This window comes from Coregonus lavaretus, assembly GCF_964263955.1.
Source record: "Coregonus lavaretus genome assembly, contig: SUPER_35_unloc_1, whole genome shotgun sequence".
Classification (NCBI taxonomy): Eukaryota; Metazoa; Chordata; class Actinopteri; order Salmoniformes; family Salmonidae; genus Coregonus; species Coregonus lavaretus.
This window is the reverse complement of record NW_028167181.1, coordinates 1009258-1033034: the sequence shown is the minus strand read 5'-3', so window position 1 is coordinate 1033034 and position 23777 is coordinate 1009258. Positions and strand designations below refer to the sequence as shown.

Genomic DNA, 23777 nt, shown 5'->3' with positions numbered 1-23777 from the left:
GCTGTCTATCAAGACGGCACTGTTGCTCGCTTTGACTACCGCTAAGCGTGTCAGTGATTTGTGTGCTCTGTCGACGAGACCCGACTGCCTTGCCATTAATGGCGATCTGAGCAGAGCGGTGTTACGTCCTAACCCGGCATTTGTGCCGAAGGTTATTAGCAGTGCATATAGATCACAGACCGTGGAGTTGTGGGCTTTTTCTCCCCCTCCTCATGGGGAGAGGAGTGAGGAAAAGCTTCATTGTCTGTGCCCAGTGCGCGCTTTGGCGTGTTACGTTGAGCGCACAGCAGCGATTAGGTCATCGCCTCAGCTGTTTGTGTGTCACGGTGCGGCTGCATTTGGTAGACCACTTTCAAAACAGCGATTGTCTCATTGGCTTTGTGAAGGCATTGAGACAGCTTACGAGGCAGCGGGGCGACAATTGCCTCAGGGTATCAGAGCTCACTCCACTCGTGGAGTAGCAGCTTCTACTGCCCTTTTCAGAGGAACAGGGGTAGAGGATATTTGTAGAGCAGCGTCATGGTCAACACCGTCTCCATTTATCCGTTTCTATCTCTTAGATATGTCTTCTAACTCTTTGGCTCGATCTGTACTCAGCGTGGCTGAAGGGAGATCTTGAGCAAGAAAGAGAGGAAAAAAGCAGGACAGTGGATGTAGGTTTCCATCAGGTCCGCTTTGGTTAGGAAGACGTATTTTTGATAGATATGTTTTCTAACTCTTTGGCTCGGTCTGTACTCAGCAAAGCTGAAAGGAGATTTTGAGCCAGGAAGAGAGGATAAAGCAGGACAGTGGACACAGGTTTCCATCAGGTCCGCTTTGGTTAGGAAAACATGTTTTTTTGATAGATAGGCTTTCTATCTCTCTGGTTCGATTTGTACTCAGCATAGCTGAAGGGGAATCTTGAGCTAGAAAGAGAGAAAAAGCAGGACGATGGACACAGGTTTCTATCAGGTCCGCTTTGGATAGGAAAGCATATCTTGTGGCATGACTCTTGACTGACAGGTTCAGTACAGTAGAGGCATGTATTGACTTGACAGAATGTGAGGTCATCTATCTGATTGTTCAGTTTAGTATGACCTATGTTTTGTTCCTGCCCACTAATCTCTGGGATTCCATTGAGTGAGTGAGGCGGTCTACCGTATACACAATGTAGAGTGACAATTGGTGTCATTCCATTAGTGGTCGGTAGTGTTTTCACAGGATATTGAGGCACGTCTATCTGCTAGTACAGATTAGTATAGCTTCTATTCTGGTGATCTGCCCACTAGTCAGTGGCATTGCCATTGAACTAGGTGGGGCGGGTCTTTAACCGATGACACGGTATATTGTGACGCCCGTATGGGTTCTTAGTTGCAGTACTGCGGGAATTGGTTGCAGCCATTGCTAGGCTTGACCTTTTCATTTTTTAATGGGAAGTGTTATGCTCGGCAGGGAGTACATTTTGGAGCGCTACGCTCCGCCGTAAACCACTAGGAGCAGAGCTCCCCTATGGGGCGGAGCTCCACGATATAGAACGATTAGTTACCGGAGTGTAACTCCAGTTCTATGAGTGGAGCGGAGCCCCATAGGACTTAAGGCCCTGCCGACCCTCTCTAGTCTCGCTGAAGATAATATCTCGGGAGGCTGATTGAGGGGAGGCATCCCCTCTTATAGGGACACCTGTGCTCCCATTGGCTGCAGGTGTGTGCATAAATTTGTTTCAGGCTGTTGCTGCCTTAGGGCAGAGGGTAAACCACTAGGAGCAGAGCTCCCCTATGGGGCTCCGCTCCACTCATAGAACTGGAGTTACACTCCGGTAACTAATCGTTCTGTAGTTACCATAAATGGACACTAGAGGTCAGCTGTGTCCATGTATTCACCACTGCATCTTCTCTCTTGTGATTCTACTATTTTGCTCCAAAACTGATATAAAACATAACATAGGCTATAATTCACATAAATGTGTTAGTCTATTTAGATATTACATAGATTGCTCTTGATACGGAGACCTTGCCAAAAGTGAGAAAGCGATAAGATACTCTGTAAATGAGCAGTTATTATATGATTCATAATAATAACTGTTCTGAAGGATCACACCATCTCTCCAACCATTAAATTACCATCTGGACATGCCCCCTCTTCTTCCAATTCACCACACCTGAACTCACTCTGCTAATCACCATTCCTCTGGTATATAAGCAGCTTGTTTGTACCTCAGTGTTTGTGGTGGCAGACAATTCCTTTATTGGGGCCATTGGGTTGGTGAGCGTGGCCTTACTAAAAGTAAGTGGCGTATAATGTTTAATAGTAATGTAGAACCTATATATAGATTGTTTGCAAGCCCATAGTTTGACCTGACGTCTGCTCAGGCCTAGTATATTTCCTGCAGTGCAGCATGTTCCATATCCTTGTTTATTTTAGCTTGTTTATGTATATTGTATAGGCTACCTTTTTATATTATCATGTTAGTTATGGCACTGGTCAGTCATGTATGTTGTAGCTCCCATTTTGTATCCTCCGGAACCACATTTTATCACAACTTGTACCACACAACTTTACCGACCTTACATGCCATCAAATCTCCCCTCCCTTCTACTGTCTTTCAAATCATGCCTCGCATCACTATCCCACTTTATTTTATGAAACACGTTTTGCTTCTTTGTAGGAGGCTGATGTGGAATGTCAAGTCACCTCAATGCTGTCTGCAACACACCTTATGTTAATATAGGGCAGAAATGGGCAACTTGTGGCCTCCCTTTTGAGAGTTAGAATAATAGAATTTCGAAATTTGGGTGTCTCAGCAGTCAGTCAATTAGCCCATGTCAGCTAAATGTTTTTAGATGGGTAAGTTAGTCTAGCGGCCAGCTATCTAACCTTGTAAACATTGTTGAATTACCAACCAGGGTGGGGTCCATTGATCATCGGTTATCATATTAAAAACTGCAAACGTTTGCCTCCACCCTATGGCAAAATGTGTAGAAATGCAGGAAATTAGCTATAGAAATGCTAATTTCTCTCCGCCCCATAGCAAAATGTGCAGAATTGCAGAAAATGTACTTTAAACTTAAATGTTCTCTTTGCTGTCATGAGGGAGGCAGCAGACCCACGAGCCACTGCGGCCCCTCGTGAGTTCTGTTTCTTGTGGCCCCCACCCCCATCAAAGTTGCCCATCTCTGATATAGGGTATTGCTATTAAGCGATTCAAACATTGCCAAAAAGGGAATATCCCATGGGTGGTATTAAAAATACAATCAGTAAAGTATTTTCAGATGCACATTTTCAATAAATGTAACATTTTACTATCATTTCAATCTGGTTTCAAGTTGTATTAGGTACATGGTATACGTATTCCAACAAAATGCTTACTTCCATGGTCCTTCTCCACAATGCTACAACAATAAGAATAATAAAAGATAAGAATATGAACAATGTAAATGGCAGTATAATAATAATATGCCATTTAGCGGACGCTTTTATCCAAAGCGACTTACAGTCATGCGTGCATACATTTTTGTGTATGGGTGGTCCCGGGGATCGAACCCACTACCTTGGCGTTACAAGTGCCGTGCAGAATAGAATATACATTTTAACATTTAGCATTTTGGCATTTAGTACCCTCTCATTCCATATCTAAGAGTATTGTATATTGAACAAAAAATATTCAACGATTTACAGTTATATGAACTGAGTTACAGTTCATATAAGGAAATCATTCAAATAAATTTGTTAGGCCCTAATCTATGGATTTCACATGACTTGGAATACAGATGTGCATCTGTTGGTCAGAACTTTAAAAAATAAAAGTAGGGGCGTGTATCAGAACCAGTCAGTTGTGTGTGTCTATACAGGAGGTTGGTGGCACCTTAATTGGGGAGGATGGGATCATTACATTTTACATTTTAGTCGACGCTCTTATCCAGAGCGACTTAGTTAGTGAGTGCATACATTATTATTTTTAATTTTTCATACTGGCCCCCCGTGGGAATCGAACCCACAACCCTGGCATTGCAAACGCCATGTTCTACCAACTGAGCTACATCCCTGCCGGCCATTCCCTCCCCTACCCTGGACGACGCTGGGCCAATTGTGCGCCGCCCCATGGTAATAGCTGGAGTGGAATGGTATCAAATAAATCAATGGTTTCCATGTGTTTGATGCCATTCCATTTACTCCGTTCCAGCCATTATTATGAGCCGTCCTCCCCTCAGCAGCCTCCACTGACCTATATCTCTGGAACACACTTGAGTCAACAGTTTGACACCTCCAGGATATTTAAGTAGCAGAGGCCTACAGTATGCTTTTAAAATGTTTTACATCTCAAATTGATTCATGTTATTTTGTGCATAAAATGGAAAATCACATACAGTATGTGACTGAAATACACATGTCAATACTTGAAACCAGCATTAGGCCCCAGAGGTACCAAAACATATTCAAAAGGCAGCACTGTTGAAAACATGGTGACGGTAAGCTAGGTGACATATCTGTGAGGTTGGCATTCACAAAATGTTCAGTTATGTTGCCCCTGGTTGGCTCCGCGCATGATGGAACAATCTGTAATGTTAGTGCAATCCGGGATCCTGGGACGTCCCTACCTTAAACCATAACCCTTACCAAACAACCCCAACCCTTAAACATTTACATTTCAACTTCAATGGGTTGACGTAAGAGTTGGGACGTCCCAGGATCCCGGATATCAAGGACCTATCTGTAATAGCAAAGACTTGTATATGTGGTGATAACCTACCGAAATGTGGCAATGTTTTATTGTTATGCAAATACGATCAGCTAAACGAACAAGCCTGCGGTTTCCTGGTTTTGATTGGTCCACATCCGTGTGTCCGTCTACCTTTTCAACCTGCATTCCAATTTCGATAAGATTGCATGGTTCTAGAAATCATAGGCATGCCTTATATTACAACTTTTGCTCGCATTAGCGCGGTGTGATTGACAGAGAGAGAGCAGCTCCATGCTGACGAGGGATTCGATCAAGAGAGGCGCACGGTTGGCTCGATTTGGGGTTGGAACTGGCTTTGGCAGGCAGGGGTGCCACGGAGTAACGGGGTTAGCTAGCACCTCGTAGATGGTCTTATTTTCAAAATGAGGTTAAGAGTTGGATTTATTCTTCGTAGTGTAATAGTTATTGGCACATTCTTAGGTCTTGTGGCGCTTTGGTCTTCCCTTTCACCGAAAGAGCACGACGAAAATCCCTTTGCTAAACGGGTAGGTTTTCAATTACAACCACTTTTCTATTGGTCTAACGTTACCATTACATTTTTTATGTGTTTTGTTGTAGCTATGCATGCTATAACATTTTTGGCATGTCATTCTGGCTAACGTTAGCTAACCATGTTGCTAAAGTCGCTAGTTAGCAAGCCAGTCTGAGTCGTTGTCATGGAGATTGTTAGCGTTTGGGTCTATTTTAGCTAGCCACTGTAACGTTGAGTGCAAAAATGTCATTTGGACTTCATGACAGTCTTGCTAGCTACCATTTGCTTGTGCATTTTGGTCTCTAACGTTAAATAGTTAATCAGACAGTTAACGTTAGCTACAGCTGGCTAGCGTTCCTGCATTGAACCCCACTCATTCTTGAATTTCCGCTTGCGTTAGGTCATATTTAAAATGCTTTGACGACAATAATATCAAACATACCCGGAAGGCTTTAGCCTGCTAGCTGTCTCTCGTTCACATTGTCTACTATTACTCACGAATTCGCAATAGCTATCATTGTATGAAAATACACCACCAAGCTTGTAAAAACGTTTAGTGTTGAAATGACACGTAGCCAAAACGAATGCCTGGAAAGCTAGCTAGTTACGTTAATAATGCATGCCTAAAGCTAAACTCACCTGTAAAGACCCGCACAGAAGCTTTATATTGCCTCTGTCAAATAAGTGATACTATGTTAAATTCCACGGCATTGTTTGTTTATCTTGTTTAACTATGCAATGTTGCTAGCTATGTTTTATGTGAACCTCATGAACATAAACGCATGTGCATACCGTAATGTGGCCAGAAAAGGAATTCTACTGTAAACTAATTGCTGGGGGACTAGATACCCAATTGAGCTGTTAAGTAGGGCAGATTAAGACCTTTGCTGATCCTGCAAACCTAGATGAAGAGCATGATCATCTGTTTAACCCTTTTACGCCTTGTAAAGGCTAGTAGCTACAGCTGTAAACTAAACTTGCTTGATAATCTTAGTCTATCACACCCTCCATTTTAGGCCTTGGAAAAGCAATAGGCCTAGCTAACCTCTTTCTGATTCTATGTAGGAGGGCGATGCCCCTAACCTCTTGCCTAAGAATGACATTGCTGACCAGTTCAAACCCGTGGTCCCCTGGCCCCACGTCGAAGGGGTTGAGGTGAACCTGGACTCCATCCGACAGAAGAACAGAGGAGATGACAAGCTGGATCCTGGCAAACCAGCCGGCGGTGCTCAGAACCAGCAGAACGTCATCCAGAAACAGTATGTCACCTTTAAGCCGCACACCAACGTTTACTCAGCACCCATCCTAAGGAAGGGGACCCTGGGGAACTTTGAGCTCAAGGAGCCGGAGCCCCACGGGATGCAGGATGGGCCTGGGGAGGGGGCAAAGCCCTTCGTCCTTGGAGCGGAGTACCACGAGGCAGCCCAGGCCAGCATCAAGGAATTTGGCTTCAACATGGTGGCCAGCGACATGATCTCCCTAGACAGGACCATCAGCGACATTCGCCATGAAGAGTAAGTAGTATTAAGGCCTGAGCCCAATCCAGGCAGATAGACATAGTGCTGGGTCATAGTATACCTTTTTTATTTTCGACATAGGCCTATTGGAATGGTTTGTGTAATTATAGTAGGAGGCTTAGAGCCCAGGTAGATGGCTACTGTATGGATTTGTGGTACTGTGTTAAATAGACTAGTAGTCGTCCCAATAAAGATGTAGCTAGGCCTATCGGAATGGTACATGTGGAAAGGAACTGTCATCAGCCTCATGTTTTTTGGCTCTTCTAAATATCTCACTGGATGTCCCATATAATCTTATATCATTCCTCTCACAAATGTATTTTAAAATATCATAATATATGCATGGATTGATATTAAGGTCTGAAAGGCACTTGCCCATCAGGGAAGTCAGGAGTGTTTTTTTTGGTTGCCTAAAGATTATGATCACTTGCCCGAAATGAGCTATTGACACACATGCCATACACAGTATTAGTTGCCCTTTTACCTATGCACAGGGGAGGAATCAGAAAGATCTGATAACTCAAATCTAAAGAATTTTGGTTATCAGTAAAATAAATGGTCTGTGTTTCACTTAAAAAATGGGGGGGGGGCAGAAAGATCAGTTAGGCTATTGAAACCAAAACTGGAAAAAAATCCAATAGCCCCCCCACATTGTTTAAGTCTGGCAAGTTGAGCCTGCTCCGAGGCAGTTTAAACCAAAACTGTTAATAATTAAATATTCAATAACACTTAGGCCTATAGTCTAATTGGTGAGTAAATGCAAGCATGTGTAACTCTTTCAAAAATAAATGTAAATATGACACAAACGCTACAACCAAAATAGCGAAGCCACGCCTCGATGACTATCAAAAGGTAAGAGCTCAGGGTGTGAGTTTGTGACTCAATATAAAGTTATTTTTTGCCCTATTGCCTTGGGGCAAGTGAACTCTGAACAGTCACGCAAGTTGAACCTGCTCCGAGGCAGTAGGATTTTTTTTTTTTAAGTCATGTCTCTATAGGCCACATTCTATCCACTTAGAATGTGGAAATTTAGCATCATTCTTGTATACTGGTAGGTAGAATGCTGGCTTTCCATGCAACACCTTGATTTAGTTATGCGCTCTGTAAGACTCATTGTCTGAAATGTGCTACTCAATTTATGACGAGGTAAGCCTATAGATGGGTTGGCTGACAATGTCACAAATGATGCGCGCACATCGACAGGGCCGGAAACTGTGCGTTATGATTCTGAACGGTCTGATGGCTAGCAACAATGTTTGTTTCTACTAGTGTTAATTTTGGGAACAAATTGTGACTGAAATATTTGTCAAACACCTATTTTTCAGTGGCAATTGACCAAACTATAACTGACCAAATGGACCCAGAACAAAAATTAACAAATTATTTCATTTCAGTTGACTGAAATGAGACGAGACAAAATTCTCTGACTTCTAAGTGGAGGGACAAGAGTTTTGGAGAGATTGCTTCACCTTAGCTAAGCAGTCACCACCAGCTTTACAAAAAAAAAAAACAGTAGAGTTTAATAATAAAATGGTTTCCTATGTTTTTCTCTCCCTTGAGTAGGCTATAGAAAAGTAGTCTGTCTTTGAATTTGTAGTCTTGCTCAACCCTCCCACTGCATTTCATATACACCCTAGCCCCATTCCAATTCTCATACCTCCCCAACAGATCCACAGATGACGCATTCTCAATTTGCATTTCACACTGCCCTCTCCCACCTTTACAAGAGGGGAAATAACTGTGAGAATGCTGTTCATAGACTATAGCTCAGTGTTCAACAACATAGTCCCCTCCAAACTCATCACCAAGCTAGGGACCCTGGGACTGAACCCCTCCGTTCTGTAACTGGATCCTGAACTTCCTGACGGGTCGGCCCCAGGTGGTGAGGGTAGGCAATAACCCCTCCACCACGCTGACCCTCAACACAGGGACCCCTCAGGGGTGTGTGCTTAGTCCCCTTCTGTACTCCCTGTTCACCCACGACTGTGTGGCCGTGCACGACTCCAACACCAAGTTTGCTGACGATACGACTGTGTTAGGCCTGATCACTGACGGCGATGGGTCAGCCTACAGGGAGGAAGTCAGACTTAACAGTGTGGTGCCAGTACAACAACCTCTCCCTCAACGTCAGTAAGACCAAGGATCTGATCGTGGACTATAGGAGAAAGCGCGAGGGAGCACACCCCCGTCCACATCAGCAGGGCTGTTGTGGAGTGGGTTGAGAGCTTTAAGTTCCTTGGCGGCCAAATCACTAAATACTTAGCATGGATCACACATCCGGACAGTCATGAAGAGGGCACGGCAGCGCCTCTTCCCCCTCAGGAGGCTGAAAAGATTTGGCATGGGCCCACAGATCCTCAATTCTACAGCTGCACCATCGAGAGCATCTTGACAGTCTGCCTCACCGCTTGTTATGGCAATTGCACCGACCTTGACCGCAAAGCGCTACAAAGGGTGGTGCGGACAGCCCAGCCCAGCACATCACTGGGGCCGAACAAAAATACTTACACGCAACAATTTCAACGATTTTACTGAGTTACAGTTCATATAAGGAAATCAGTCACTATAAATAAATTCATTAGGCCCTATTCTATGGATTTCACATGACTGGGCAGGGGCGCTGCCATGGGTGGACCTGGAAGGGCATAAGCCCACCCACTGGGAAGCCAGACCCAGTCAATCAGAATGACTTACTCCCCACAAAAGGGCGTTATTACAGACATAAATAGTTATGTTTCATCAGCTGTCAGGGTGGCTGGTCTCCGACGATCCTGCAGGTGACGAAGCCGGATGTGGAAGTCCTGGGCTGGCGTGGTTACACGAGTTCTGCGGTTGTGAGGCCGGTTTGACGTACTGCGAAATTCTCTCAAACAACGTTGGAGAGGCGGCTTATGGCAGAGAAATTAACTTCAATTATCTGGCAACAGCTCTGGTGGACATTCCTGTGGTCAGTGTGCCAATTGCACATTCCCTCAACTTGAGACATCTGTGGCATTGTGTTGTGACAAAACTGCACATTTTAGTGTCCTTTTATTGTCCCCAGCACAAGGTGCACCTGTGTAATAATCATGCTGTTTAAGCAACTTGATATGCCACACCTGTCAGGTGGATGGATGTAAACAAATTTGTGCGCATAATTTGAGAAGCTTTTTGTGCGTATTACCGTGCCTTAATGTACATACAGTGCATTCGGGAAGTATTCAGAACCCTTCACTTTTTGCACATTTTGTTACGTTACAGAATTATTCCAAAAAGGATTAAATGCATGTTTTCCTCATCAACCTACACACCATAATGACAAAGCGATATGTTTTTTTAGAAATGTTTACACATTTATTAAAAATAAAAAAACATATTACATTTACTTAAGTATTCAGACCCTTTGCTATGAGACTCGAAATTGAGCTCAGGTGCATCCTGTTTCCATTGATTATCCTTGAGTTTCTACAACTTGATTGGATTCCACCTGTGGTAAATTCAATTGATTGGACATGATTTGGAAAGGCACACACCTGTCTATGTAAGGTCCCACTGTTGACCGTGCATGTCAGAGCAAAAACCAAGCCCTGAGGTCGAAGGAATTGTCTGGGGAAGGGTACCAAAAAATGTCTGCAGCATTGAAGGTCCCCAAGAACACAGTGGCCTCCATCATTCTTAAAAGGAAGAAGTTTGGAACCACCAAGACTCTTCATAGAGCTGTCCGCCCGGCCAAACTGAGCAATCGGGGTAGAAGGGCCTTGGTCAGGGAGGTGACCAAGAACCCGATGGTCACTCTGACAGAGCTCTAGAGTTCCTCTGTGGAGATGGGAGAACCTTCCAGAAGGACAACCATCTCTGCAGCACACCACCAATCAGGCCTTTATGGTAGGGTGGCCAGAGGAAGCCACTCCTCAGTAAAAGGCACTTAACAGCCTACTTGGAGTTTGCCAAAAGGCACCTAAAGACTCTCAGACCATGAGAAACAAGATTCTCTGGTCTGATGAAACCAAGATTGAACTCTTTGGCCTGAATGCCAAGCGTCACGTCTGGAGGAAACCTGGCACCATCCCTGTGGTGGCAGCATCATGCTGTGGGGATGTTTTTCAGTGGCAGGGACTGGGAGACTAGTCAGGATTGAGGGAAAGATGAACGGAGCAAAGTACAGAGATCCTTGATGACAAGCTGCTCCAGAGTGCTCAGGACCTCAGACTGGGGCGACGGTTCACCTTCCAACAGAACAATGACCATAAGCACACAGCCAAGACAACGCAGGAGTGGCTTTGGGACAAGCCTCCGAATGTCCTTGAGGGGCCCAGCCAGAGCCCGGAGTTGAACCCAATCGAACGTCTCTGGAGAGACCTGAATATAGCTGTGCAGCGACGCTCCCCATCCAACTTGACAGAGCTTGAGAGGATCTGCAGAGAATAATCGGAGAAACTCCCCAAATACAGGTGTACCAAGCTTGTAGCATCATACCCAAGAAGACTCGAGGCTGTAATCGTTGTCAAAGGTGCTTCAACAAAGTACTGAGCAAAGGGTCTGAATACTTATCTAAATGTGATATTTCAGTTCAATTTGTTTCTTAGAAATATGCTAATAACATCACCAGTAGCCTATATGCAAACATTTGGTGGCACAGAAAGAAAAAGGGATAGCAAACAACTTGACTAAATTCCTCTTCCCACTACGCTCTATCTGACTGGGTAAATAACTTGTATTTTGAGTTCATGTGGACCCAGTGACTCAGACTTGAGCACTTGGACCAGGACGCGAGCACTGGGACTCGGACTTCAGCCATAGGGACTCGTGACTCGACAATTGGTGACTTGAGCGCTTGGGACTCGATTCAGACTCTAGGTTTAGTGATTCGACTACATCCCTGGGTGAAAGTCATTATCCCCCGTTCTACTTCTGGATGTCAGTGTGGCGTCTGGAACATTGAAAACGATGGCAATGACATGACCGTGTGATGGAGGTGTGCAACCGATACTACTTTGCCAATAGCCTACTTTGCGGCACCATCTCGAGAGTGTGAGAGCGAAGCACAATCGCAATTCATTTCACTTGTGTATATTATCCATTTCACTAGCTTTGGCAATAAAGCCCTATGAATTGAACAGTTAACATTACATTTACAAAGGTTTCAACAATAGACATTTCAAATGTTATATTATGGCTATGTACAGTGTAACAATGTACAAAAGGGAAAAGAAATAAACAAAAACAGGTTGTATTTACCGTGGTGTTTGTTCACTGGTTGCCCTTTTCTTGTGGCAACCGGTCATAATTCTAGCTGCTGTGATGGCACGCTGGTATTTCACCTAATAGATCTGTGAGTTTGTGGGTCTGTGTAATCTGAGGGGAAATGTCTTTGGTCATACATTTGGCAGGAGGTCATGAAGTGCAGCACAGTTTCCTCCTCATTTTGTGGGCAGTGTGCACATAGCCTATCTTCTCAAGAGCCAGGTCTGCCTACGGCGGCCTCGCTCAATAGCAAGGCTATAGCTCTCGCTCTCTGCACTTGTCTGTTTTTGGATGTGATGTGCAACATCTACGCATGCTGAATTGGTTATTTACATGGGCAGATAATTCTTATATTATTCTTGCTGTGTATGTTTGTCATTTCTGCTGTTGGGAAGGGAATAGGATGTTGGTAGAACAAGGGTATGTATGTTCGTGCACATGAAAGTCAGTGATTTGTTTGCTATAGGTTAATGAGGCAATCCAAATGTAATGTGACTAATGGCCCACTGTTGTCTTTTTGACAGTAACTAGACTAAATTATTATTCAAATGACAATTTAACAAACTTTACATTTTAGACAACATTGACTAAGACTAGACTAAATATAAGAGTACCAAAATGAACACTGCTAGTTTTATACCATGTCTTGTTTTGACTGATTTAATGCCAAGATTTAGCTAGCTAGCAAACCAACAACTGTAACAATGTATTTGAGACAAGTGCTCATTGTGCAAATGTATTTGTTTTCAATAAACATTGGAGACTAAATAGTTTAACATGTCATCTAAGCCAACCGGTCTGTTTTGCCCCATTAGTTGCGCACTTGTCGGTTTTGTTGCTAAAAAACCAACCCGTCTAAAGAATGAGGGTAAAATATATCGAAGGAGCTAGGCAACATGGACACAAATCCATATCACTATAAATTGTCTGAATTATCACTAACAATAAGTTGAACGATAAATGTATAACATTTTTACATTACCATTAACTACTACTTTGAATGCTGTAGCTATCAATTGTCACGTTTTAGCAATCACCAGTGTTGGGGTAATGCGTTACAAAAGTAACACGTTATGTAATCAGACTGCTTTTTATGAGTAACGGAGTGAAGTAACGCATAAATTGCGTAATATTGTTAGTTAATTTGTCAAACGATTCCTGCGTTACTTTCAGAATCATACCTCTACCGGGTGTGTTTCCATGAACCGATCTCGACTTGCTTCCTCAATTCTCATGCAAGCTGAGAGGCTGTTTGGAGAAATGTCATGACAGCTGCTGTCCATAGAATTGTATAGAGGGTGCACCTCTATTTGCCATTGATCGCTTCTGTGATAGCAAAGCCCATAGGGTTTTCCTGTCTAGTGGAAATGGTCTATAACCAGAACTGGCAGCTCGCAAGATTCTGAATGTATTTACAGGGCATTCGGAAAGTATTCAGACCCCTTGACTTTTTCCACATTTTGTTACATTAGAGCCTTATTCTAAAATGGATTAAATTGTATTTTTTCCTCCATCAATCTACACACAATACCCCATAATGACAAAGCAAAAACAGGTTTTTAGAAATGTTGGCAAATTTACTACAAATAAACTGAAATATAACATTTACATATGTATTCAGACCCTTTACTCAGTACTTTGTTGAAGCACCTTTGGCAGCGATTACAGCCTTAAGTCTTCTTGGGTATGACGCTACAAGCTTGGCACACCTGTCTTTTGGGAGTTTCTCCCATTCCTCTCTGTAGATCATCTCAAGCTCTGTCAGGTTGGATGTTTAGCATCGCTGCACAGGTATTTTCAGGTCTCTCAGATGTTTTATTGGGTTTAAGTCCGGGCTCTGGCTGTGCCACTCAAGGACATTCAGAGACTTGTCCCGAAGCCACTCCTGCGTTATCTTGGCTGTATGCTTTAGGGTCGTTGTCCTGTTGGAAGGTGAACCTTCACCCCAGTCTGAGGTCCCGCTCTGGAGCAGGTTTTCATCAAGGATCTCTCTGGACTTTGCTCCGTTCATCTTTCCCTCCATCCTGACTAGTCTCCCAGTCCCTGCCACTGAAAAACATTCCCACAGCATGATGCTGCCACCAGCATGCTTCACAGTAGGGATGGTATTGACCAGGTGATGAGCAGTGCCTGGTTTCCTCCAGACATGACGTTTGGCATTCAGGCCAAATAATTTAATCTTGGTTTCATCAGACCAGATAATCTTTTTTCTTATGGTCTGAGAGTCCTTTAGGTGCCTTTTGGCAAACTCCAAGCAGGCTGTGCCTTTTACTGAGGAGAGGCTTCCGTCTGGCCACTCTACCATAAAGGCCCGATTGGTGGAGTGCTGCAGAGATGGTTGTCCTTCTGGAAGGTTCTCCCATCTCCACAGGCATTCTGGAGGTCTGTCATAGTGACCATCAGGTTCTTGGTCACCTCCCTGACCAAGGCCCTTCTCTCCCGATTGCTCAGTTTGGCTGGGCGGCCAGCTCTAGGAAGATCTTGGTGGTTCCAAACTTCTTCCATTTAAGAATGATGGAGGCCACAGTGTTCTTGGGGCCCTTCAATGCTGTAGAAATGTTTTGGTACCCTTCCCCACATCTGTTCCTCGACACAATTCTGTCTCGGAGCTCTACGGACAATTCCTTTGACCTCATGGCTTGGTTTTTGCTTTGACATGCACTGTCAACTGTGGGACTTTACATAGACAGGTGTGTGCGCCTTTCCAAATCATGTCCAGTCAATTGAATTTACCACAAATGGACTCCAAGTTGTAAAAATATTGCAAAGGGTCTGAATACTTACGTGTATATAAGGTATTTCTGTTTTTATAAATTTGCAAAAAAATCTAAACCGGTTTTGCTTTGTCATTATGGGGTATTGTGTGAACATTGAGGACAAACATATATTTAATCCATTTTAGAATAAGGCTGTAAAGTAACAAGATGTGGAAAAGTGGATGGGTCTGAATACTTTCCGAATGCACTCTAGGTAGGAGCAGCAGCCCATCTTTGGTAGAGTGCTCGCCTTGCTCCCTATGACTGTCAAAAAACCCCACAATGTTTAAGTAACGCAAAGTAGTATAGTAATAACGCGTTACTTTCCACACAAAGCAATATTGTAAAGTGACTCATTACTTTTGTTTTAATGTAATGAGTAATATTGCTTTTTCAAGTAACTAATCCTATTAGCGGCATTATTTCATTTCAAACTTATTTCTGAAATGTAGAGTACTTATTGTAATTATCAGTAAAATGCCCTCGATCATTTTCGGTTTACCGTTCCAGCTCTATCACAATAGGCCTATGTATACTGAACAAAAATATAAATGCAACATATAAAGTGTTGGTCCCATGTTTCATGAGCTGAAATAAAAGATCCCAGAAAAATCCCATTTGCACAAAAAGCTTATTTCACTAAAATGTTGTGCACAAATTTGTTTACATCCCTCTTAGTGAGCATTTCTCCTTTGCCAAGATAATCCATCCACCTGACTGGTGTAGCATATCAAGAAGCTGATTAAACAGCATGATCATTACACAGGTGCACCTTGTGCTGGTGACAATAAAAGGCCACTCTAAAATGTGCAGTTTTGTCACACAACACAATGCCACAGATGTCTGAAGTTTTGAGGGAGCGTGCAATTGGAATGCTGAATGCAGGAATGTCCACCAGAGCTGTTACTGTAAGCCGCCTCCAACGTCATTTTGGAGAATTTGGCAGTATGTCCAATCAGCCTCACAACCGCAGACCACGTGTAACCACACCAGCCCAGGACCTTCATATCCGGCTTCTTCACCTGTGGGTTAATCTGAGACCAGCCACCCGGACAGATGATGAAATTGTGGGTTTGTACAACTGAAGAATTTCTGTACAAACTGTCAAACAGTCTCCGGGAAGCTCATCTGTGTGCCTGTTGTCCTCACCAGGGTCTTGACCTGACTGCAGTTCGGCGTCGTAACCGACTAGAGTGGCCAAATGCTCACCTTCGATGGCCACTGACACGCTAGAGGAGAATGGTCTTCATGGATTAATCCCGGTTTCAACTGTACCAGGCAGATGGCAGACAGTGTATGGCGTCATGTGGGCAAGTGGTTTGCTGATGTCAACGTTGTGAACAGCGTGCCCGCCCCATGGTGGCGGTGAGGTTATGGTATGGACAGGCATAAGCTACGGACAACTAACACAATTGCATTTTATTGATGGCTGTTTGAATGCACAGAGATACCGTGATGAGCTCCTGAGACCCATTGTAGTGCCATTCATCCGTCGACATCACCTCATGTTTCAGCATGATGATGCACAGCCCCATGTCGCAAGGATTTCTACACAATTCCTGGAAGCTGGAAATGTCTGTTCTTCCATGGCCTGCATACTCCCCAGACATGTCACCCATTGAGCATGTTTGGGATGCTCTGGATCAACGTATACAACAGCGTGTTCCAGTTCCCGCTAATATCCAGCAACTTCGCACAGCCATTGAGGGGTGGGACAACATTCCACAGGCCACACTCAACAGTCTAATCCAACTCTATGCGAAGATGTCGTGCATGAGGCAAATAGTGGTCACACCAGATACTGACTAGTTTTCTGATCCACGCCCCTACTTTTTTTTTATTGATCTGTGACCAACGGATGCATATCTGTATTCCCAGTCATGTGAAATCCATAGATTAGGGCCTCTTATTTCAATTGACTGATTTCCTTATGTACTGTAACTCTGTAAAATCTTTGAAATTGTTGCATTTTTATATTTTGGTTCAGTGTATGTCATAGTCTTGCCAATGCTATGCGAAGTGATGGGAATCCCTGTAACACTGGTTAGTATGCATTGATGGAACTCTTAAGGTCAGGCGACGATGTAATAACATGAGGGGCAGTCTGCGAGACCTCTGTGCCAATGGGAGCCCCACGATAGAACATCAGCTTAGAATCCAGAAGTCCAGCCAGCCATAATAACACATGCAACAACACAAATCCAATTGACCTGCATTATGGCTTTAGTTTATATCAGAGCAGATTAGAAACCAGTCATAGCAGAACAAATGAGGAATGGAGGATAGGAGGCGAGGTCAACCCAAGGTTCTCAGGCTGAGGGGAAACCTTTTGGGGTTTCATTTGCATGGAGTTGTTTGGATTCATTGTATAAACGAATGTATCAGATCGCCTAGTCCTCCTAACCCTAGAAGTAGAATGCAGCTACAGATATATTCATTACTGGAGATGCATGACTGATAGCCGATGCTATTGGGATAGGGACATGTTGCCAGTGGTCTGGTTCTTGTCAAGACTGTTATATAGGTTTTATTACTGTACAGTATACTGTAATTAGCTAGTGTAGAGTTGTGTAGCAGTACATTTCAGGTACTGAGTGAAGTTTGGTATAATGGGAATATATAGCTGAACAAAAATGAGCAGTCGTAGGTTAAGTTAATCAAATCAATCAGGTTTATTCCAAGTTGTAACAGGGAGACGCCTTCAGCACAGAGCAGAGAATGTCTGACTGGCCTCTTGGAAACAGGCCCTTCATATTCTAATCAGATAGCACCAAATGTTCTGTAAACACCAGCCCGAGAGGCTCGCAGTTCAAAAAGTAAGTGGCTTTGTCAGCTGCTACAGAATCAGTGTCCACAGAAGGTCATCAATACAATGTCCTTGTACCTCCAGTCTGGCGTCAATCACTATCAACAGATATGAGCATAATCCATAACAAGTCTAGTGACCATCAACCCCCACCTTGAGTGTCACAACTAGAACACTGGAAATGTGTATTACAGAAATATGCTAAACATTGTGTTAATCACACTAAACTAAATATGAACTTTAGTCATCTTAAATTTCTTCATTAACATATGGCCAAACCAGGGAAGAAGACTGCCCCCTCTCATTGAAGCCACGGAAGTTCAAGGCCGACCGTGGTACTGCAGGCAATCTAGTGAATGTGGAAAAATTGCAATCTTTGTGTAAAAACATTTTGGGAAGACAATCATGCTACCAGTGATTTATTTATAATAATATAAGGATAATTTAGTTGCTAATGGCAGCCTGCAGTACCCCGGTCGATCTTCAACTTGACTTACTCAATGAGAGGGGCAGCATCACTTCCTGGAGTAGCTCAAACTTTGCACGTAATGTCTCCATGAGACGCCATCTAAACAGATTTCAATTGGCTTCAATGCACTATTGAGTCTATACATAGGAATGAATGGCGTCACCTCATCAACGCTTTGTCCGTGTGTGTGTGCGCACATTGGGCTACACACACCGGCACTGGCTAACACACAATGAACCAATACTGTGTGGAGAACAAACAGGCGAAGGTGCCTTGCTCTGTCCTTTTCATCTGGCTGTGGGCCCAGTAGGAACACAAAGGGCACCTTTTGTTGAACACTCTTGTTTGAACAGTCCGCATGAGACTGTACAGGGCCGGCATCCCTGGCTGGATGCTACAGTACCGGCTTTAGGTTCTGTGGCTGGGCTGCTGACATCCATGTGGACTTAACTATAGCCTAGTCAGTATGGGAGATCATGGATGATAGACTAAAGAACATAATGAGTGATTCTGGCTGGGCCCACTTTGGTTATGCGCTTCCTAGGAATGTAGGCCCACATACTGTCTGCTTTTATTTGATTACGTGGACTGTAGTAGGTGTGAGACTGTTGCTGCACCCAGACCAGGGCTGTAGAGCAGGATAAACACCTTTTTCGCAACATTCTATTTGTGAGATGGCATTTACACATTTGAACCACTACATCACTGCCCCAGAACTAACTGTTGATATTAGAATGCATGTGTAGACTAGTCTAGACTGCATTGCCTAGTTGGTCTACATATGTAAACCGTTCCATGATATATATATATATATATATATATATATATATATATATATATATAGGCACCTGTACATTATTCTGTCAGTTTGAGGTTGTTGACAGGCATGTCAACTGCACCGCGTTGGAAAATAGAACTCATGTGGACTAACCAGTTACTGACAAAGTGTATCACTTGCTGTGGCTTGAGCTGCTCTAGACAAAGAGTGTCCTGATTTGGCACACTGCTATACAAGCCTTTATGTGGATCAGGGCACAGCAGATGTAGGCAAAGGTGTCACTCACTCCATTATTGAACAGAGGCTTTGCCACGTATATATTTTGCAAACTGATTATCAAACATTGGAAGATATTTATCTGGAATAGAGCTGTTTGGTCAATATGAACATATTTACCCCTTTTAATCGATTTTCTCAATCATTTGTCAATATTGATTTTGCTTAATCTGTGTTTGATTACATAAAACCCATGTGGCTGAGGTGGATTGGTTGTACTTTAGTTGTGCAATCAGGATGTTAATAATCCCAACAGGATCTTTAGTTCCGGTTTTGACCACCAGATGGCCCACTGCAGTCACTATTGAGCAGCCTTGTCCGTTACACTTCATTTTGGCCCGTTCAGGACATTGGGTAAGACTGCAATTCAGTGGCAGGAACTCTCTCGTTTGAGTTTCATGGCAGATAATATCAGACACTCGCTCACCTCTCTGCCGAGGGGCTGAGTTGTGTTGTTTATGTGTGCATGCTTGACCCCAGTCCCATAAAACTGTGGGAAGGAGCCAAGGATGTTCAGTATTTTCACCACAGATCAGGCTCAGCTGGCCTCCAGGGGCTCTGTAAGTAAACAAAAACAATTCTCTGATGAAGAGCAAGCCTGTATCAATTAGACTAGTCCCGAGACACGGCCGTAGGTCTATAGATAGGACTAGTTGATGTCAGACTGGGATAACTAGTCAACCGGTTGAGCGTTTTCCGTCCTGAACAGTCCATATCGTGTTATCGCAAAATATCATATCTGAATGTATCCAATATCCACCCATGACACTAGCACTACAACACTGTTAAAAGTTATTCACTGCCAGAATCTACGTAAGCCTTATGAAAACATTGACGTTACACCCTTAGCCTCCTCTTCAAATCACTTCTTTAAACACTTTTAAATTGTTTTTAGTGATGTGATTTTCATACATTTTTCTGTTGACAGAGCATAGGCCTGTTTATTTAGGGTCTGTGTGGTACTGTACATATGATTTAGGCCTACATGTTCCAGGCTTCCTGGTTGTGTGTGGTTGACAGGTAGCTACTAGCCTAGCCTATTTGTCATACATTACACAGTGTTTCTCTGGTAGGGTGTGACTGACTGGGTTAGAGCTGCCTAGTCTGGAAGGATCCTGCCAACAGGCAGCGTTTTTTTAAACACAGGAAGATGGCTGACCTTCGCTCAGCACAGGGCCCTCTACACACGCGCATACACTTGTTTTATCTCTATCTCCTTCCTGTACTCTGTCAGGCGCGCGCGCACACACACACACACACACACACACACACACACACACACACACACACACACACACACACACACGTACTGAAACTCACATGATGCCCCTAGAGCGACAAGTAACCTCCACGGACTGTTGGAGTGAAGGCACCAGTGTTATTCATTAGTGTTGGGCTGATCTTCCTCCCCATAGAGCTCAGCACAGAGAGAACTGTTGTCTTTATAGACACATGATGAATGTTTCCACACACAACTATCACTCTCCAAGCCTCCAGTCTGCATCCTGACTGATTTTGTTAGCTAATAATCTTAGCTAACCCAGAACTAAAATGTTGCGTAATTTTATGTTTACATAGTCTGTCCACGAGATTAGTTGGCGAAATGCTTGCAAAATCCGTATGGAGGTTTTGCGATTTGTAGTGCCATGTGGAGAAATGCATTACCTTTACCAAGTGTAGTGAGTTCAGTGCGTTGTCATGCTGAGAACTCCAGTCTTTGGAATAGACCTTCCCTCATACACAACCGCAGCAACCCAAACCGTTCAACTGTGCACGCTCCCTTGAGTTAATTAACACCAGGTCCAAGCACATCACTGGATATGTTTCTATTTGTGTCGTTTTCAGATGGGACTGAGGGAGGCTTTCGTGGAAACTCATGTAGGCTAACTGCTGTTCTGCAATGGATCCTTGTTGGACTTTTTTCCAGAGGACACTCCACACTGTCAGAGCAAATTACCCATAGGCCTTGTGAATATTCATAAAATGTAGTTCAGCAACTTCAAAATTGTTCTCAAATGCAGTAGATTTGAATACGGCCATAGAGCTTACCCCATGTGTAGACTATTGCAGTGTTTACAAGAAGCTGATATGACTAATGCTTTCCTCCCCTGCCCTTCTAACTCATCGACGCCTCAACTCAAAACACAAGCCAGCATACTGTAGCTGAAGGATAAGCCGTCAGTTACACTGTTAAAGACAGGGATGGGTTGGGGGTGGGAAGAGCACTGAATCCCAGTTCAGTATAAGATCCCCTCTAATAATCTTTACTTTCACAACATTATATAAGCCTCTCCAGGGAGACTTCTTAAGTAGCACCCTATTCCCTATATAGTGCGCTACTTTTGGCCAGAGCCCTATGGGTCCTGTTTAAAAGTAGTGTACTATATAGGGAATAGGGTGCCATTTCAGATGCTGCCAGTCTGTCATTAGTGCCTCCCTCTTTTGACCTCTCCGGGCCTTTTATTTACTGTTAAAGCTTTTTTGCGCCGGTCATAATAAAGTGGCAGTCCAAAACCTCCCTGGCTGTAAAAGGGAATGACTTGAGGTACATGAGGATCTTTATCTGTTTTATGAGGCCTGGAGAGGCTAAGACACTTTCCCTTTAATGGAGCTGTGAGCTCTCACCTTATATAAAAGGTTTGGTCCAACAGGACTGTAATCTGAGGTGTTCATGTCAGTGTTGGTGGGTGAGAACCAGGAGGGCAGACCAGAACAGGAGCCGTTCCGCATGTTACTGCAGGGGAGAAAGGGGAGATGCGACGGGAGCAACACACACACACACACTAACGCACAGATGTACATTTGCAATGCAAAACATACATGCGTCACAGTGCACACAAACCAGCCAGGCTTCTTAGAAAGAGACCGTTTATATGTCTCATGTTATAATCATCCTGGACAGGTAGGCAAACCCTGTGTGATTCACCATAAATGAACCCTCCCTGAGACACACTATCCAGCTCTATAAACTGTTCTCAGTTCAGTCTCTAAGCCTAAACAACCCCTCCCAGATACTCCAGATCTGCTGTGCTGTAAACTGTTCTCTGTTCAGCCCAGACCTGACCAACCTCTTACTGCTCACTCCGTACTGAATTCCGCACGGTGACCTCAGACGCCTCGACGCTCCGTCTTTTCCATTCAGGTTGTCCCAGAGGCACTAGCAAAGGAATCTGCCAAGGCTCAAACCAAGGCTAAAAATAGACCCTCAGTATGCCACTCCAGTGTCTGGCCCGGCCCCTCATCTCTCACTCACTCGCTCTCTCACACTCACAGCTGTATTAATAGGGCAGTTGGCTGGCTTGAAATCCATACGTAGGCAATGGCATGTGGCAATGGGAGGTAGTGAGTGCTGTTGTTGCGGTAGAAGAGCAGCAGGGACTTCTAGTGAGGGAGTACGCTCAGAATGAGGAAGTGGAGTCCAGGACACACACACAGCGCACTCTGCCAGAGGAAACCACACAAAGCAGGGCTGCCTTCCTGCCTCACAGATGGCATGCCTGTGGAGGGGGAGGGGAATGGGGGTTGTGACAGAGGCCTAGCAGAGAGCTCTGGGTGGATACAAGAGAGCTAGGCAGCTGAGCTTGGGGCTATGTGTTGGAATGGCGCTAGCTAGCAGCAATCGCTGTCTATTCTGACGTCTTCAGATTGCATAGTGGAATCTGTTGCGCCTTTGGCCCCTTTTTGTAAACAGTCCTATATCACTCCAAAGCAGTATTTTCTAAATGTATGAAATGCTATACAAACTTGGTAAAAAAAAAAAGAATACTTTCCAGCTACTGAACATAGCCTAATCTATATAAATATTCCCTGTTATCCACTACATGTGCAGTATGTATGTATGCCTACAGCCATTTGATTGAAATCTTCCTCCCCCACTCCTCCTAGGTGTAAGTACTGGCACTACGACGAGAACCTGTTGACGTCCAGTGTCATCATCGTGTTCCACAACGAGGGCTGGTCCACCCTGATGAGGACGGTCCACAGCGTCATCAAGAGAACGCCCAGACGATACCTGGCCGAGATTGTCATGATTGACGACTTCAGCAACAAAGGTAGCCTTGGTTTGAGCCTCAAACTTTTCAATGGAGGTTTATAATGGGGTATACAAGTTATACAACAGAAGGCTGATAGGGTTTTGTTTTTGTACCAATATTGTATTTTTTTCTTGTCATTGTAAAAAAAGTATAAAAAAACGTTTTGAACTAATGCTCACACTTGACTCCCCCACCCCTTACTAGCTCTGACTTTGCTGACAGCTACTTTATTGAGATGTACTTACTGTGATATGTGGTTGTCCCACCTAACTATCTTAAGATCAATGCACTAACTAAGTCACTCTGGATAAGAGTGTCTGCTAAATGACTTGTTTGTTCTATTTTGAATTAGCCAATCAGGTTAGACTAGAAGGCTTCATGACATCACTCTGCTGCAGAGTACCAGGACTTCACTGCTGTACTTTCTCAGATATAAGCCTAAATGCATAACATGTCTATTCTTGGTTAATAGCACCCTGCTTTGTTTCAGCTAGGCTAGTAGATGACTACAGTTGGCAGTAAGCAGGGGACCCCCACTCCAATTACCAAGTAAAGAGTCCAGCAATTGAACCAGCGCTCTGCAACAGCACTGTGCCATTGTCATGCTAAATTATCACTGGCACTGAAAAGCATTGGAGTGGAACACCCTTCCCCCCCCCCCCCCAGTGTTTCCCTCAGTCTTGCATTGTGAGGCCCTGCCCAAGCAATGCAACACCATTCAGTAGAACT

General features: G+C 43.9%; 1 protein-coding gene across 5 annotated transcripts in view; it reads left to right on the top strand.

The window, feature by feature from the left end:
* The first annotated feature begins 4760 nt into the window (after positions 1-4760).
* The window catches only part of galnt7 (UDP-N-acetyl-alpha-D-galactosamine: polypeptide N-acetylgalactosaminyltransferase 7), a 37914-nt gene continuing 18897 nt past the window's right edge, over positions 4761-23777 (top strand). For all 5 annotated transcript variants that reach the window (XM_084188517.1, XM_084188516.1, XM_084188514.1 and 2 more), the window contains exons 1-3: positions 4761-5202; positions 6255-6703; positions 22900-23066. In XM_084188517.1, the coding sequence (XP_084044643.1) occupies positions 5080-5202; positions 6255-6703; positions 22900-23066 (739 nt within the window). In that variant the 5' untranslated portion in view covers positions 4761-5079. The remainder of the gene's footprint in view (positions 5203-6254; positions 6704-22899; positions 23067-23777) is intronic.